This window comes from Miniopterus natalensis, chromosome 10, assembly GCF_054644295.1.
Source record: "Miniopterus natalensis isolate mMinNat1 chromosome 10, mMinNat1.hap1, whole genome shotgun sequence".
In the NCBI taxonomy this organism is placed as follows: Eukaryota; Metazoa; Chordata; class Mammalia; order Chiroptera; family Miniopteridae; genus Miniopterus; species Miniopterus natalensis.
Window position 1 is genome coordinate 3,786,480 of NC_142090.1, and position 16,172 is coordinate 3,802,651.

General features: G+C 47.1%; 1 protein-coding gene and 1 pseudogene across 1 annotated transcript; one reads left to right on the top strand and one right to left on the bottom strand.

The window, feature by feature from the left end:
• The first annotated feature begins 273 nt into the window (after positions 1–273).
• On the top strand, positions 274–5,953 carry LOC148092156 (GTPase IMAP family member 4-like; annotated as a pseudogene).
• A 5,408-nt stretch (positions 5,954–11,361) lies between these two features.
• LOC107524950 (GTPase IMAP family member 6) lies at positions 11,362–15,368 on the bottom strand. The gene is made up of 3 exons (XM_016197019.2): positions 15,183–15,368; positions 13,371–13,455; positions 11,362–11,960 (listed from the first exon to the last, which is right to left on the bottom strand). Exons 1-3 carry the CDS (start codon positions 15,300–15,302, stop codon positions 11,362–11,364), a joined length of 804 nt encoding a protein of 267 aa, XP_016052505.2. The 5' UTR covers positions 15,303–15,368.
• Positions 15,369–16,172: the final 804 nt, after the last annotated feature.

A 16,172-nucleotide genomic window follows, 5' to 3' on the forward strand; every position in this document is an offset into this window, starting at 1 on the left:
AGCTAGAATTCCCTGAATAGATGGGGGAAGGGCGCCCAGAACCAGAGCTGAGGAATCGCTTGAAACATTCATGTTTGTGTGAGAAAAGCAACAAGTGAGAATGAAACTGACCATGGGGAAGTTGAGAAGAAGTGTTGGGAAATAAGGAGGTGAAGTCAAGTAGCAAGTTTGTGGAAAAGAAGGAACTATTGGTTGCACGAGGTTTCAGTTTGCAGTTACTCTCCATTTTCCTAAAATGAATTCTCTTTCTTATCTACAGGAATTCAAACCATGATGGCAGCTCAATTACCCATCACCCATTTCAACTTCAGTGAGGCCAAGATCAGCCAATGTGAGAGGATGGCTTGGACTCCCCAGGCCAGGCTGGAGGGACGGGACCTGGAAGGGGGTTCTCCTGTCCTGTCTGCCAGCCCCCATCTGAGCAACAACAAAATATTTCCAACCCCATTTCTGATTTTTTCTTCATTGACTCTGCTCTTGCTTGTCTCTAGACCCTCTGCACGGTCGCTTCCTGACATAGCCTAACCTCTAAGGGGAAGAGAGCTTAAAGTGTCCTGGCTGAGCCCAGGCGGATGAGGTTTCTGATTTCCTACTCCCTACAATGTGGACACAGCAGAAGGGCAAGCTGGAGCCTCTCTGGTTGTTTCTCTGCACCTCTATTGAGCCTGAGAAAGGACTGGGAAGGAGGAACATGAGAGGAATTGATCTTTCCCTCAAGTCCCTCATTTCCCTGTTCAGGTGGCCTCACTATGACCAACAAAGTCAACAGACTGGCTCACTCAGCTTCTCACTTAACCATCCTTTTACTATTTTATTTATAGGAATCTACAATATCAGTTGAACTTTTGCTGGTTTTGTACCACACTAGACCACCACACCACACCACAATTTAATAGCCTAACACCTCAACCATTTATTTGGCTCTGGATTTGGTAGGTCACTGGGCAGTTCTTGGGTCTAGGCCATCTGGCCTTATCTCAGCCAGATTTGCTCATGCACAGATGTGGTAAGTGGGTGGTTCAGTACACAACTGGATAATGTTGTGTTTTTTTTAGATTAAATTTATTGGGGTGACATTGGTTAATAGACTTATATAAGTTTCAGGTGTACAATTCTATAATACATCACCTGTGTATTAACATTGTATGCTCACCACCCAAAACCTTGTCTCCTTCCATCACTATATATTTCACCCCCTTTACACTCTTCGACCTCCCCTCAACTCTTCTTTCCCTCTGATAACCACCATACTTTTGCCTGTGACGATGATTTTGTTTGTTTGTTTTGTTTGTTCGCCGGTTGATTTATATTTTATATCACATATGTGAGTGAAATCATATGGTTCTTGTCCTTTCTTCATCTGACTTATTTTGCTTAGCATGATACTTTCAAGATGCAGCAAAAGGATAATTTTGAATTGGATAGCCCCATGGCCATGTCTGGTAGTTAGCAGGCTCTTGGGCAAGACAGGGTGACAGGGATAAAAGGGCTTTGTGTCCCTATCAAGCAGGCTAGTCCCAACCTCTTCATAAAGCAGTTGCAGGGTTCCAAAGAGCAGAATACAGCAAGCCACACAGAGCATGAGCACTTTCAGAGTCTACTTGCATCATGCTTCCACTGCCCTATTGTCCAGAGCAAGTCACAGGGCCCACCCAGATGCAAGGGCGCGGAGAAACAAACTTAGCACCTTGTGGGAGGAGGTGCAGATCCACATCCCAAAGAGGCATGTGCACAGAGATGGGAAGACTTGATGGCCAAATCTCCAATCTGTCAAGTAGACTTGCGTATTCTGTTAGCATTGGGAATTGTTGCAGTGTTGGAGCTGGCCTCTGGTGATTTTTCATTTCACCTCCCATGATTTTCCTACTCCCTCTCTCAATGATCAACTAGTGCCCTCAGGATTTCCTTATGTTGGAGTCTTCCTTTGTGATGCTAAATAAATAATAATCTGAACTCCCACCCACAGTTTCCCTTCATCTTAGCCATCCTATGGCAAATACCCTCAGCTTCTGGAATTTACTTCTCTCACCTCAGGATTCTGTTTCTCAAACATGGGAAACTAACTGCCTTAGGGGTGATTTTGCTCATCCCTGAATTAGCAACAGTTTCACCATAAAGTGTGTGGGAGATGGGGAATAACTACTGATTTTATGGAAGCCAGAGTGGGACGTTCTGCAAAATCTCTCTTCTGTTTGATTGATATTTCTAAAGAATCATTCCAATTTACAGAACAGACAGAAGAGGGCACAATGGAAATGAAAAGACCAGTTAGGGGACTGCTGAGGCATGGGTGGTGATGGTAGCTTTGGTTAGTAGAGAGAGAACTAAATGGAGAAAACTAGTCAGATTTGTGGATGGAGCCAGGAGAACTTGCCAATGGGTGGGACCTGGAAAGTAAGGGGAAGACAGGAATCAAGGGAGAATGGTGATGATATCTCTGAAAAATAAAATGGAGTTTATAATCATGTCTGCAGTATTGTCAGGGTGGTGGTGTTTGCATCGACTGAAAGCAGAGACAGATGGTGGTCATACAGGACTCCTCCTGCAGGAATCAATCTTTGTCAAGGGCTGTGCTGACAGGCTCTTCCTTCTGGGAGAAACAGGCTCTCAGATGCGGTTGTCAGTTGTCTTCCATGGTCCCACTCTGTGCCTCACAAATCCTGAAGACTTTAGCTTTATAGACACATTAAAGAGATAAGCAGAAAATTACTGAATAGAAACAGGGAAGGAGCTATTTAGATGATTTGGTGTTAACTTAAGACACAGTTACCTTTGAAATATCAGTCAGGTGATAGGCTCTGCTGTTCTGTTCTTAACTTCCCATTGTCCTAGGAAGTGGACACCAAGGGACACTAAGAAAATGTAACTCTACTGATGCTACTCTGCATGAGTTTTTGTTGTTACTATTATTATTATTATTTATGTATCACGGGATTTTATAGTAGCTCCAGAGAACTGTCAATACTTTCTGGTTTAAGTTTTCAACATATTAATTTTTAAAAATATATATCTTTATTGATTTCAGAGAGAGGAAAAGAGAGGGAGAGAGAGAGATAGAAACATTAATGATAAGAGAGTCATTGATCGGCTGCCTAGCCCGCAACCCGGGCATGTGCCCAGACCCGGAATTGAACCGTGATCACCTGGATCCTAGGTCGACGCTCAACTGTTGAGCCACGCCCGGCCAGGCTCAACATATTAATTTTTAAAAAATTATCTTTATTGTTGAAAGTATTACAGATATCCCCCTTTTTTCCCCATTGACCCCTTCTACCCCTTACCCCCTCCCCCCACTCTAGGCCTTCACCACACTATTGCCTGTGTCATGGGTTATGCATATATGCATGTAAATTCTTTGGTTAATCTCTCCCCACCCACCAACCCCCGCCTTCCCTCTGAGATCTGTCAGCCTGTTCCATGCTTCTATGTCACCGGATCTATTTTGTTCTTTAGATTCTACATATAAGTGAGATCATGTGAGACGTGTTTTTCTCTGTCTGGCTTATTTCACTTAGCATAATATTCTCCAGGTTCATCTATGTGGTCTCAAAGGATAAGAGATCCTTCTTTAGCTTCATCAGATTTCTACACTAAAGTGGTAACTTTAAAAGTAAGGCATTTTATTTCCTGTGAGTCAAAATCCCTGATGCGATGACCGTGTATGTGAAATTTAAAGGAACACTTTATCTTTCTGCTCAAGTGCCTTTTTCTCGCCTACAAGGGTGGGATGGCTAGAATCACCTCCTGACTTGGCTTCTAAATGAGAAGAAAAGTCCCATTTTGAGTATAAACTGGAGGGAGGGGATCTTCCACTGTGATGCCCCAAAGTGAGATTTTGTGTTACTTTATTCATTAACTTATGAGGAAGAGGCACCAGCAGGGGCTCAGAGTTTTCACTTAGACCATTTTGCACCTTAATCTCAGAGCACTTAGCTTCCAGAGATCACAGTGAGCAGACCAAGGGACTCCTGAGAAGTGCCCAGCATTCCCCGAGTCCTGCAGGAGGGAGGCCAAGCCCAGGGGTTCTACAGACCTCCTCTGGGTGGAGAGGTTGCTTATGGGATAGGACCCGAGTGGGCAATAGAGAAGGGCAATGATGAGTGGGCACATTGTAGAGGAAAAGGTAGGAGTTTCAGTCCTAACTCTGTGACTTTTGTTTATTGATGTCCCAGGGCTTGGAAACTGAGACCCCAGAGATTCACAACTGAGGCTTGTCTTAGTAGGTAAGACTGGAGCAGGAAAAAGTGCCACAGGGAACAGCATCCTTGGAAAGAAAGCATTTTATTCCAGCATTGCAGCAAAATCCGTGACCAAGGTCTGTGAGAAAGGGAGCACCATGTGGAATGGGAGTGAAATTGTCGTAGTGGACACACCTGGCATTTTCGACACCGAGACACCGGATGCTCACACAGAAAAGGAGATTATTAATTGCATCATCCTGACCTCCCCGGAGCCTCACGCTGTGATCATGGTGGTTCCCCTGGGCCCGTACACAAAGGAAGAAGAAAAGGCCGTTGAGAAGATGCTGACAATGTTTGGACCCAAAGCCAGTAAATACATGATTCTCTTATTCACCCGGAAAGATGACTTGGAAGACATGGAGTTCAAAGATTATTTAAAGGAAGCTCCAGGAGGCATTCAGGATCTGATGAAGAAGTTCAGGAATCGCCACTGTGTGTTCAACAATAAGGCGACAGGGGCTGAGCAGGAGGCTCAGAGGGCGCAGCTGCTGGACCTGGTCCAGCGCATGGTGAAGGAGAACCAGGGGGGATTCTACACTAATAAGATGTACCAAAGGGCTGAGGAGGAGATTCAGAAACAGATCCAAGTGATACAAGAACAATACAGAGCAGAGCTGGAGAGAGCGCAGAGGAAGTTAAGGGCGGAGTATGAAGAGAAAATCAGGAAACTAGAGGACGAATTGGAGAAGGAAAAGAGAAAGGCAGAAATGGAGAGGGAATTGGCAGAAAGGGAGAAACTCTATGTTTCAAAGCAACAAAATGCCAGAGCTGAAGTTGAGAGTCAGAGTAGCATCATTGACGTAATTGCGAGTGCATTAAAGATTGCGTCCTTTGTGTTTTCATTTCTATTCAAGGAAGATTAAGCTTAATGAAAATCTGTCTATATTTCCCACATACTTTTGGGTGTCTCTTCCGCATACAACTCATTCCCCAAACTCAGAGCTCTCTGTTTTTCTCTCAGGCTTTTTGGACTGGGAAGTGTAGGGAAAGTTCCTTGTTGGAAATTGGTAGACTTTTGACTGATTTGACTAGGGAGAGAGATATTCTCAATTTGTCAAAGTCCAAAGCAGAAAGTATGGGTGCTCCCTATCTTCTGAACACTTTCTCAGACGCACAGAGAAAAGGAATGCAGGAACCAAGAACCATGACCCCAAGCTTTCTCTGTGTCTCCCCAGTACCTGTTTCTCCTCTGGATTCTGTCTAGGTTGGCAGATAAGCTCCTCCTGTGGCTTCTACGCCTCATTGTTGCCTTTAGGACCACGGTGCTCATTTTACCCATGTGGTCAGAGAAGTCAGTTCTTTGCCTTAGATAATCTATAGCTAGAGAGGCTTACCGAATTCTTTCTGGATGAATGCAAATTCATTGAATTACATTTTTATGGAAGGACTGAAATTATTCCCTGTCATCTGCCCACTGAAGAACAAAGAATTGTCTGGAAAACAGATCTCTCAGAACCCAACTAAGTGAAATGCCAGGAAGAGCCAGGAACAGAGATTCAACAGACAAGAGAACCATGTTTGGTATATTCAGATGTTCCTGTAGAAGGTGCTTGACCAACCTCAACATAACCACTTAGCTGAAGAACTAGTTCTCTCCTTTTCATGGGAAACGAGCTGTTGCCACCGCACCTCCATCACCTCACACCTTGATTACTTACTGCTGGGGGGTCATCCCCACACTGCTGCCCCGCCCACTTGAATTGTTTGCTTATTTTTGCTGTAATAGAACTTTTCTATTCTCTCATATTTGTGCAGAAGTGGAATTTCTTTTATCTTGGGAAATACCACTAATACTTCTAAGAGCACAGGGATGAATTTCACTTTTTGGTAGAATGTCAAGATGATTTCCAAGCTTGGCTTGGTCTACCCCTAAGACCTCCCTCATTTCACCTGGAAGTCTGAACCACATTCTTAACCCCTCTACCCAGCAAAGACCACATTCTCCTTGGATCCATCCATTATGTGCTGAAAGAAACCAAGGAAAGGACAAGAGAATACAACCTTAGAGTGGGAGTCTGCCTTCAAAAACAACAAGAGTGGCTTATAACAGACTAAATAGTCCACAGATAAACTTCGGGAAACTTACAACCTTCAAATACTGGAAAGCAGCAGAAAGCAACCAAAACCAGATAGAAACTGAAGGTGTACCCCCATCTTTAAAAAAAGAACCACATAAGGTGACACTCATGTCTTATTTTATGTTTTTAAAAAATATTTTTATTGATTTCAGACAGGAAGAGAGAGAGATAGAAACATCAATGATGAGAGAGAGTCATTGATCGGCTGCCTCCTGCCCTTCCCCCACTGGGCATCCAACCTGCAACCCCGGCATGTGCCCTGACTGGGAATCAAACCACCATTTCCTGGGTTGTAGGTCAATGCTCAACTGCTGAGCCACACCATCCAGGCGGTGACATCCGTGTTTTAAAATCGTTTCCCCTGAGGGCACTCCCCAGGCCACAGCTCAGTAAGTGACTAGAACATCTTTATGTAACATACTTTGTGTTTCCTGAACCTGGAGAGACAAAATTTGGGATGCATATCTGTTTGCTCCATCCTTCTGCTTCCTTTCCACTTGGAGACAAGGGGTGTTCCCATCTCTTAGGATCCTGACTTCCACTGTATAGAATGTTAGCGCCTAGCAAATGAAACCTGGGCCTTGTTCTGCAGACTGGACATGTGATAGACTATAGATAATCCATTCTAAAGAACATACCCAAGTCTCCAAAGCTGTCATCTTGGGACAATTCAGATGCATAGGTTAGTTAATATTAAAAGCAGATTCTTCAGGTCCTTTCTGCATTTTGTGAGGCACAGGCATGCATCAGAGCCACTTGGGAGGCTTGTTAAAATCAAAGTTTCTCACTCAGGAGGTGTAGGGTGGAGCCCGAACCTCTGCATTTCTCACAAGTCCCTGGGCATTGCTGTTGCTCTGGGACCACACTTTGAGAGTGGCTTCACTGGAGCCTATATCTCATGTTTGAAAAGGAAAATGGGAAAGTCACTCTAGAGTATTCAAGGTATTTCCAAATGTTACCAGTTGCTCCCAGGGCACCAAAGACCCTTCTCTCTTCCAGTCAGCTTGGTGCAGTAATGCCCAGGGCTGCCTGTGGGACCCTCCTTGTGACTTTCAAAATCTCCAGTATAGAAGCTAAAGGCTACACAACGCTTTCTACATGTTGTTACTGTGGAAACCAGCTAAAGAACTGAATTTCAAGTTTATAGGAATTTGGGGAAAAATAGACAGGACTGCGGCACATGATTGAGAATGTAGAGGGAAGCTTGAGGAAGTGATCTCAGAAAGTTCCCTCAAAGAGCAAGAGAGATTTGGGACTCTCCATGCTGTGGCAATGTCCCTTGAGCCCAGTTTCTGCAAACCTCCAAACGGTAGGGTGACAGATATTTAGTGAGGGCCTCATGCACCCTGGGAATCTGAAAGAAAGCGGTGAGCAGGGAGGAGCCCCTGGCACCCACTCTGATGACAGCATGTGTTAGTCCACTTGGACCACAGGTCATGAAAGTACAAGACAGTAAGTTAATACTCTGTCCCGGGCATGCCCCGCATCTTAGGTGTAAGTCCTACTGCTGCCTTGGATGAGATGGAAACGTTTCCCTAGGAAGGTCAGGCACCAGTGAATTCTCACAGGGACTATTCAGCTGGCTGAGTCCTCTCTTGTAAACAGTGCTCCGTGGATTGTCCCGCTGTGTTCTCAGCATCACAGGGAAGGGCCTGGGCACATCCTATCGTCCCTTCTTGGACAGGTCAGGTTAGGATCTGCCACCGGATTCTTCAGCAGATGCTCCATCATGAGGAGTTTGTGCCAAATAATGACTAAAATTCTCACCTGACACATTCAGACTTGGCCAAGACAACCCTCCCCAGCCCACCCTGCCCACACCACCTCTTTCTTACTGATGCACAGACTGTGGAGTTTCCAAACATGCCCACACCTGGGTTCCCCACTCTCTCAGGCCCTGGAGTGACACCAGGGGAGCAGCATCTGTCACTCCTCCTGCAATGTTGTGGGAGGCATCTCCCAGGGTTTTTAGTAATAAAGGAGAGAAAACACTGTGTTTGATATAATTTGAAATAATTCCTCTAGAATTTTTAAAACATGATATATTTTGAGTGACTTGCCATTTAGAATCACTGACTGGGTGTCATTTTGTAAAATGCTTGTATTTTCTATTATGAAATGAATTAAGCTAACAGTGAAAATAGCAACACTGAAAGAAATTTACCTTGTTATCCTAATGGCAATACAGATGGCTTTAACTATTACTCAGTAGCTCTGAAGCTGCGAGTCTGCTCACTCAGAAACAAGATCACCTTGGTTCACGTGTTCTTGAAGTATTTAAAATTCTCCCAAAGGTAATACAGAGGTGAAAGACAACTCCAACTGGAATGCCAATAAGGTCTTTTTCTGAAAATTAAACAAGTGATTTTAATTTTCATGTAGAAGAATAAATGCCTGAGAATAATAAAGGAAATGCATAAATGAGGAAATTAAAGCCCCTGTAATCAGATCAATATTTTATTCATAAGGAGTAGAAAAGTAGAAGACGGGACCAGAACTGAAAATCCTACCATGGGTCTTGGGGATGATGGAAGACTGAGAAGTGCTAACGGCTGTGTTTGGTCCATCATAAGTCAAGTGCTGATGTAATAAGTGGTCTGGCAGGAAGCCTGTCTTAAGTATAAATCAAAATAAGCCTCCCTTCTGCCTTGAGACACTTTCCTGAATCTTTCAGCCCAAGAAATGGCTCGGCTTTCTTAGGCACCCCCTGTATCTGGGACGGGGAGTGCCATGGCCTCCTGACTGGGAGACCAGGGTCCTCAGAGAGCCTCTGACAGTAGAGGGTCTCTGACCAGCAGGTCAGCATTCAGACAGACCTGAAGCTGTGTTTCTGATTTCTGATTCTCCCGCAGCACTGTCACCCCACCCCTACTTCCCACCTTTCCTCAAAGAAGGTAGCTGGAGACCCTTTGCCATGTGGCTTGAAGAAAGGAAAGAAGGATCTATGGGGAGGCATTTCCCCTGTCCCCTCCTATCGTGTTTCCAACAGTTGATCAGATTCCACAAGGAGCATCGTGAACCTTAAAGAAGCTCAAGTGCATCTGAGGTGTGTCAGTCTCTTTGTGAGGTTAGATTGCATCTCCCTATCAGAGGCTTGGCCTGGACCAACATTCCCTGGCCTCTGGTTCTGGTCCCATCACTTCCCATGGTCCCTGTGGGTAGAAGCAGCCCTCCACAAAGACCCATGTGGTGCAGACTCCTCCCCATCACCATGTAGGCTGCTCCCTAGGATGTTCACGTCACTCACTCGCCACTTTTGCCAGTTCCCCTTCTTCTCTGCCTCCCTCCATTTGACACCCACACATACCTTACTTGGGAACCCCACTATACACTCAGACACTGACCCCATGCACGCTTTCTCCCCACTGTCAAGGGAGAGGGGAAGGTGTTGCAGACCAGGCTGACACAGGGTTGAAAATCACCTTATTTTTCCAAAATTAAAAGGCTGATATAATGAGAAGGGGCCCTAATTATAGCATCCCGAATCCAAGTCTACTTTAGGGAAGTGCCCCTCCTCTACCCAGCCTCATTGGCACCTCCGTGAGCCTCCATGTCCTGTAGCCATGTTTAGGGGTCACCTTCCTGACCAGGTCTGGCTTCTGGGATACCCTGGCCCCACTGTGCTCACCATTCCTACCAGGAAGTTCCCATGAGGCTCCTTTGTTGTGATTCAATGGCCTCTTTCAGGGGTGAATAAAAGGGCTGCTTCTCCTGCCCCCTTCCCTTGTTCAGTTTGCTTTCTAGTCCCCAGCCTAGCAGCTGTCCTTCCCCACATGTCACAGAGCCAGTGCTATGTCCAGACCAACCACACGCAGCAGATACAGGCGAAGACATAGCCCAAGAGGTATGAAGTCACCTGGGCAATGTCCCACACTGATTTGCTATCATCGTTCATGTGACTCCAGTGACCAGGACGCTGTGGGGTTGCGTGGAAGAATGAGGCATGACCTGCCCTAAGGAAGCTCTGGTTCTATCAGGGTAAAGATAAGAACATCAGGAAATGCAATGCCAATGCAATGTCAGGTTCCATGTGAGGAGGTGTGCTGGAGGGCACAGAGGAGGGAGCGCCCACCTGCTCCCAAAGATGTGATGAAGGACCTGGATGGGAGCTGGCAACTCAGGAACCCATACCCTCTACATCACACCAGACACCCACCTGGAGACTGGCATGGTCAGTGACCCATGGGATAGAGGGGACAAGTGACAGGCTGGAAGCTGGATACAGGACCGAGGGAGGTTAGAGGAAACAGCTGTCCCTCCCTGGAGTCCTGCATATGCTCAGGTGGGTGCCCCCTTCAGGAGATATTGCTGAGTTTCCTCAGATGCCTTCTGGATTTGGCACAGTACCTCAGTCAGGAATCCCCACTGGGCCCTTCCTGAGGGCCTGGCCCCTGCAAGCAGAAAGCTTTACTTCCAGTATGTTAGGATTTGGCCGGTGACACGGGCAGTGAAAGAATTCACAACGAAGAGAAGAGATGCAGTGAGGAAATTTATTTTACTTTCCAAGGGAGGAAAGGACCAGCATATTGCTAGTAACACAGGGAGGGGAAGAAAGTGTGGCTTACACTTTTAAAGAGCAAGCAGTTGCTGTTGTTAGGCAACAAGGAAGGGAGGGCAATTGTGTTGAAACTGACCAGGTACCAAGGATGGTCTTGAAAAGTTAGTTTGCTTGCTTTGGAGGAGACAGTCAGGCAGATGTGCTGAGAATGTGTCTTACCAGAATTTCTCCCAAGCCTGTAAGACAAGCTTAGAACAAAAGTTATAAATAGTTCAAAAGAGGCTTTTCTGAAGAGGAGGGAAAGGCAGCTCCCTACTAACTAGAGATGCCTTGGTGCAAATTATCCAGGAGTGGTTAAAACAGCAGGGAGGCGGGGTTGGGAGGAACGTGCAGCCTTGAACTCAGGCCTTATCTATCCTGCTGTATGAATAGGCTGCTTGAATCAGAAAAAACAATCGTTGTGTATAATTCCCAGAAGCTCCCCATATTTTGTGAGTTGTGACAGAAAAACAAAGGAGAGGCCTTTTCCTGTCCTTGCAGAGCACTAGTCAGCCTTGTGGCTATAAGGATGGCCTTGGGTTTTTAACATGAGTTCCTCCAGCTGGGCCTCCTGCTCTGAACCCTTTGCCCTGTTGCTGAAGCCACAGTGGCGCCGTGAACAGATCACATCCAGTTGGGCAAGCTCCCGGTTGTCAGTCTCTTGCACATACTCATCCAGAGAGTTACCATCCAGGTCCTCCTTCCTGGTGAACAGCAGGACAGTGTGGGCCAGGACGCCCATTCCAAAGACCTCCTGGAGGCGCCTGACCACCAACTGATCCTCCTTTGTGAACCGGCCCAGCTCTATGACCAGGAGCACCACGTGTGGCCCTGAGGAGGAGATGGCTTCCCAGGAGCCCTCACCTTCCACTTCCTGTAGAAGCCAAGGGGACAAAATATCAGGGGTGTCGATCACCTCCAGCTCCTTCCCGGCCCAGGTTCGGCTCCCCCTCTGGAAGGTCTTGGTCACTGGTCTGGTGCTGAGCTTAGACTCAAACACTTCTCTGCCAAGGATGCTGTTTCCTGTTGCGCTCTTCCCACTTCCAGTTTTTCCCACCAGGATGAGCCTCAGCTTCTGTGGGGTCTGTTCTTTCTCCCTCAGATCTAGAAGCGTCAAGAGAAAGCAGAGGGATTGGGATTAGAGCCCATGCACCCCATTTAGTCTCATCAGAGGCCTCACCCTTGGATCTGCTCCATGACCTCAGGCCGACTGTCCTGGGAGGAGGGACAAAGATTAACATCTGCACCTGAGACCTGTCCTCAGCTCCCATTTCTTTCATTGTTAAATTTTTTATTTGTGATAAAATACACATAACATAAAAGATACCGTTTTAACGGTTTTCAGGTGTACAATTCAGTGGCATTGAGTACCTTCACACTGTTACGTCATCATCACTCTTACACATCTCAAGAAAGTTTTTATCACCCCAAACTGAAGCTCTGTCCCCATGAAACAATAACTCCTCAAACCTTCCTTCCCCTGGTCCCCTGCTAACCACCATTCTCCTTTCTGTCTTGAGGGATTTTACTATTCTAGGGGCCTCAGATAAGTGGGTGTTTGCAAATATGACCTTCTGTGTCTGGTTTATTTCATTTGGCATCGTGTTTTCGAGGTTCATCCTTACTGTAGCCTCTGTCAGCATTTCCTTCTTTTTCAAGGCTGAGAAATATTCCATTGTGTGGATGGACTACATTTTGTTGATTCTTACATGTGGACAGGGGTTGCTCCCATATTTTGCTATTGAGAATAATGCTGCTGTGAGCTTTGGCATGCACATGCCTGCTTGAGTCCCTGCTTTGAATTCCCTGGGGGCATAAACCGAGGAATGGAAAGGCTGGATAATACGGTAGAATTCCACAGTGTTATGTTTAGGTTTTGAAACTTCTTATCAGGGTCCTGTTGACACCCAGCTGCAAACCAGCCCATCATGAAGACCCTGAGCTTCCCTAGGTATCCCTGAGTAATGAGGATAGAAGTGAGTGGCCTCTGTGTCACCTCTTGTCCCTGAGGTGACTGACCACATCACCTCTTTCAGCTTTTCCAACAGGGACTGTGGGGAGTGTGGGACATTTCAGCCAGACCCCGGGCTCAACAGCACAGAGGCACATGGGGGTCACGTGCTTAGGCTACATCCTTGATGTTTGGGCCAAATGTTCCCACCCAGCCAACATAGAAACCATTAGCAGGGAGAAGACTTGGAGATGCCAACCTAATATAAAAAAAATCTAATGATAAGGTTTTAGAAATGACTGGGGTTAAAGGACAGGAAGAGAATTTCTTTCTCTTCCTGGTGGGACTGGTGCTCTCTCTCACCTCCTTTCTCACCCTGTGCCTGTGGGAGGAGGAGCCTTCCCCCCTTATTAAGTGGGGTAAGCAAGGGCCCACCCAAGGGCCCCCTGTTGGCTGAAGCTCTGCCTGAGCTGCACTCTCTGGCCTCTCCAAGAGCACCCCGCAGGTCGCATGTCCCTGTTCACACCTGTCTCAGGTTCACCTACAGAGGGAAGACTTCTTACCTTCAGACTCCTCTTGTTTAGGATGCTGGGCCGGTGTTCCTGTGGGATTGTCCCGGGCAGTGAGCTCAGATTCTGCTTCCTCTATCTAGAGAAATTAGGAAGTCTGGCTGATTTTCCAACCGAGTTTCAGGAGGCACCTGGCTTTGCCTTTCTCTTGCCAGAGGGATGTTTTTTTTACATTGCTTCGGGTGGGGGTGAGGTGATTGGGTGAGGAGAGGGGAGGAAGGTCTGAGACACTCTCTACCTCCTTTCAAGACCCTGCTTCTCTGTCTCTCTCTGTCTCTGAGTCTCTGTTTCTGTGCCTCTATCTCTGTGTCTCCATCTCTCTCTGTTTCTGTGTCTCTGTCTGTCTGCTCTGTGGTCTCCATCGTGAGTTTAAGTGATTTCATGGAGAAGGTGCAGTCGGCCTGCAGCCTGAGGATGGGGTGGCATCTGGATGGACAAAGGGCCCTGGAGCTGTCATGTGAGGAGGAGAAAGGAGTAGAGACACCGAAGCAGGTCTGACACTGTGTCTTGGAAGCAGTCAGTAGAGTGGCCAGAGTGTGTGGGAGGGGGAACAGGGAGCTGCGGTGAAGGGCTGGCTGGGGTAGGGGTGGGGTCCTGGTGCCAGGATGACCCCCGAGGAAGGCCTGGTGGTGAGGGTGGCAGAGGGCTGAGAGGTGAGTGGCCTGGTGTTGTGGTGAGGAAGCCAATACCCTTGGCATAGGAAATTCATGGTTCGGGGACAGTCCTGCTGGGAGCTAGGAGACCTCAGTATCCATCTCTATCGCCATCAGGTAGTGTGGTCACAATGCCTGAGCCTGTGTCCCCATAAGTGTCAATTCTGGGTCTGACCTAGATGTCCCTGTGGTCCCTGTAACATGCGAACACTTTTTATGACATTTTCTATTGCAAGTCCTAGTCTTTGCAAAGAGGACCTTGTCACCCAGCCAGTTCCTCGTGCCATCTTTCTGGCGAGAGGGCAGTGCACCCTGCTGCCACCCACATCCCTCAGGGTCTAGGATGGTTCTTTGTTCCAGGAGCCTGTCCTGGGCTATCTGCTCCATCTCCTCTGTGGAGTTGGGAAGGAAAGTGCACAGCCCCAGGACTGTTGGCCAGGACACTCAGACACTCGGACACATCTACAGTCAGAGACCATCTCCAGATGAAGGCTCTGGGGTGTGGGGACACCTGACTCATGGGCCTCCATAGAAAGTGCCCTGAATAGCGCCTTACACCTTTGCCACACTTTGTAGTTTTGTCTCTAGCATAGAACACAGAGTAGGTACATTGTCTTGTTGTGCTTCTCAAGAAGAAAGTGAAAGCCACAGAAGCATTTTCCCCGGTTTAAGTGGGGAGTTTCCAGACAGGCTCAAGTGTGCAAAGACCTCCTGACTTTCAGTCCCAGCCCTTTCTAATATATCACAAGCACACACATAGGCACAACACACACAGACATGACATACGCAGCACTCACACAATGCACTCAAATACACTCACATCCACAGCACCCACATACACTCACAAACATACAAACACACAACACTCATAAACATGTTACAACAAAATAATACACACAACTCACAAACACTTCCTCAAAAACAACACACACAACATAAGTTGTGCACAACATATACGCACAAACACACACGCCAACACTCACACATACACTCGACATAAACATAACACACAAAAACAAAATACACGCCTCACACACAGTTCCTCACAAACACAACACACACATAAACAGACACACACAACATATACATACAAACATAACACACACACAAACACAAATACATGCACAACACACAGATACACTCGGAAACATACCCTGTGCTCCTGTGAGTTCTTGGTTTCTCCGTTTGGGGCCGACACATCAGACACTCCTGGGGGCCTTGGCTGGGGGAAGTCTGACAAAGCATTGTAGACATTTGAACACAAAGACAACATTGCTTATATTTTTCAGCAAAATGTGTCTGAAAGCTCAGCTAACAACCACTCTAGAAGCAGCAGCTGTCTACTGGAAGCTAGAGAAACAGGAAGTGGGTGGGAACAGCCGGGGCCAGGCCTCTCTGAGTCAGAATCATGCTGTGCGCACTGTGCCTGAAGCCTTAGTGAAAGAAACAGGACAAACAAGAAGAATTGAGTGTGCAGAGTTGGGGCCAGAGGTTTCTCCTTTCCCAGGAGAGACCCACAGAGAGACACAGTCCCCCTTCTCCTCTGCGCGTGGTTGGGTCTGAGTATGATGCTTGGAACTCGAGCCACCATCCGGTCACCAGCCTGAGGTTGACACCAACACCTCAAAGCAGAGGAGAGAGTTGTAACAGAGATGGGCCCCTGAGTCAACTAGCCCTGAAGCTACTCCATCCTTGGACTTCAGCCGGTCAATTTCCTGCTGCCATTGGTACAGCCTGCGAGCTACTAAGGAAAGGCTTTTAGGTATTTGAAAGGTTGAGGAAATGAAAAGAATAGTAATGTTTCCCGGGCACATATGAAAGTTACATGAAACTCAAAGTCCCGTGTGCACCAAGTTCTGTGAACACAGCCTCACCCATCACTCCCGTCTTGTCCATGCGCCATTCCCTCTGTATGTGACTGAGAGCGTGTCCTCTGCTGAGCCTAAAGGACCCACTATCTGGCTCTGCTCTATGGGATCCCAGTTCCTGTATTTCCCAGCCACTGTCCCTGCTTTCCCCAAGGCCTCACCCCATCCCACATCTGTGACCGTTTTCTCTCCTCCCCGAATGTCCACGTCCCTTCCACCTTCCTCCCCAACCCCTTCACGCCTCCAGAATTCCCCCCAGAACATCCTCACCAACC

Excerpts from the sequence above, each read along its gene's own strand:
- LOC107524950 (XM_016197019.2), bottom strand. The coding sequence starts at position 15,302 with ATGTTGTCTTTGTGTTCAAATGTCTACAATGCTTTGTCAGACTTCCCC. Across the intron at positions 13,456-15,182 it reads AGAACTCACAGGAGCACAGG|ATAGAGGAAGCAGAATCTGA; the intron begins GTATGTTTCCGA and ends TAATTTCTCTAG. Across the intron at positions 11,961-13,370 it reads TAAACAAGAGGAGTCTGAAG|ATCTGAGGGAGAAAGAACAG; the intron begins GTAAGAAGTCTT and ends TGACGCTTCTAG.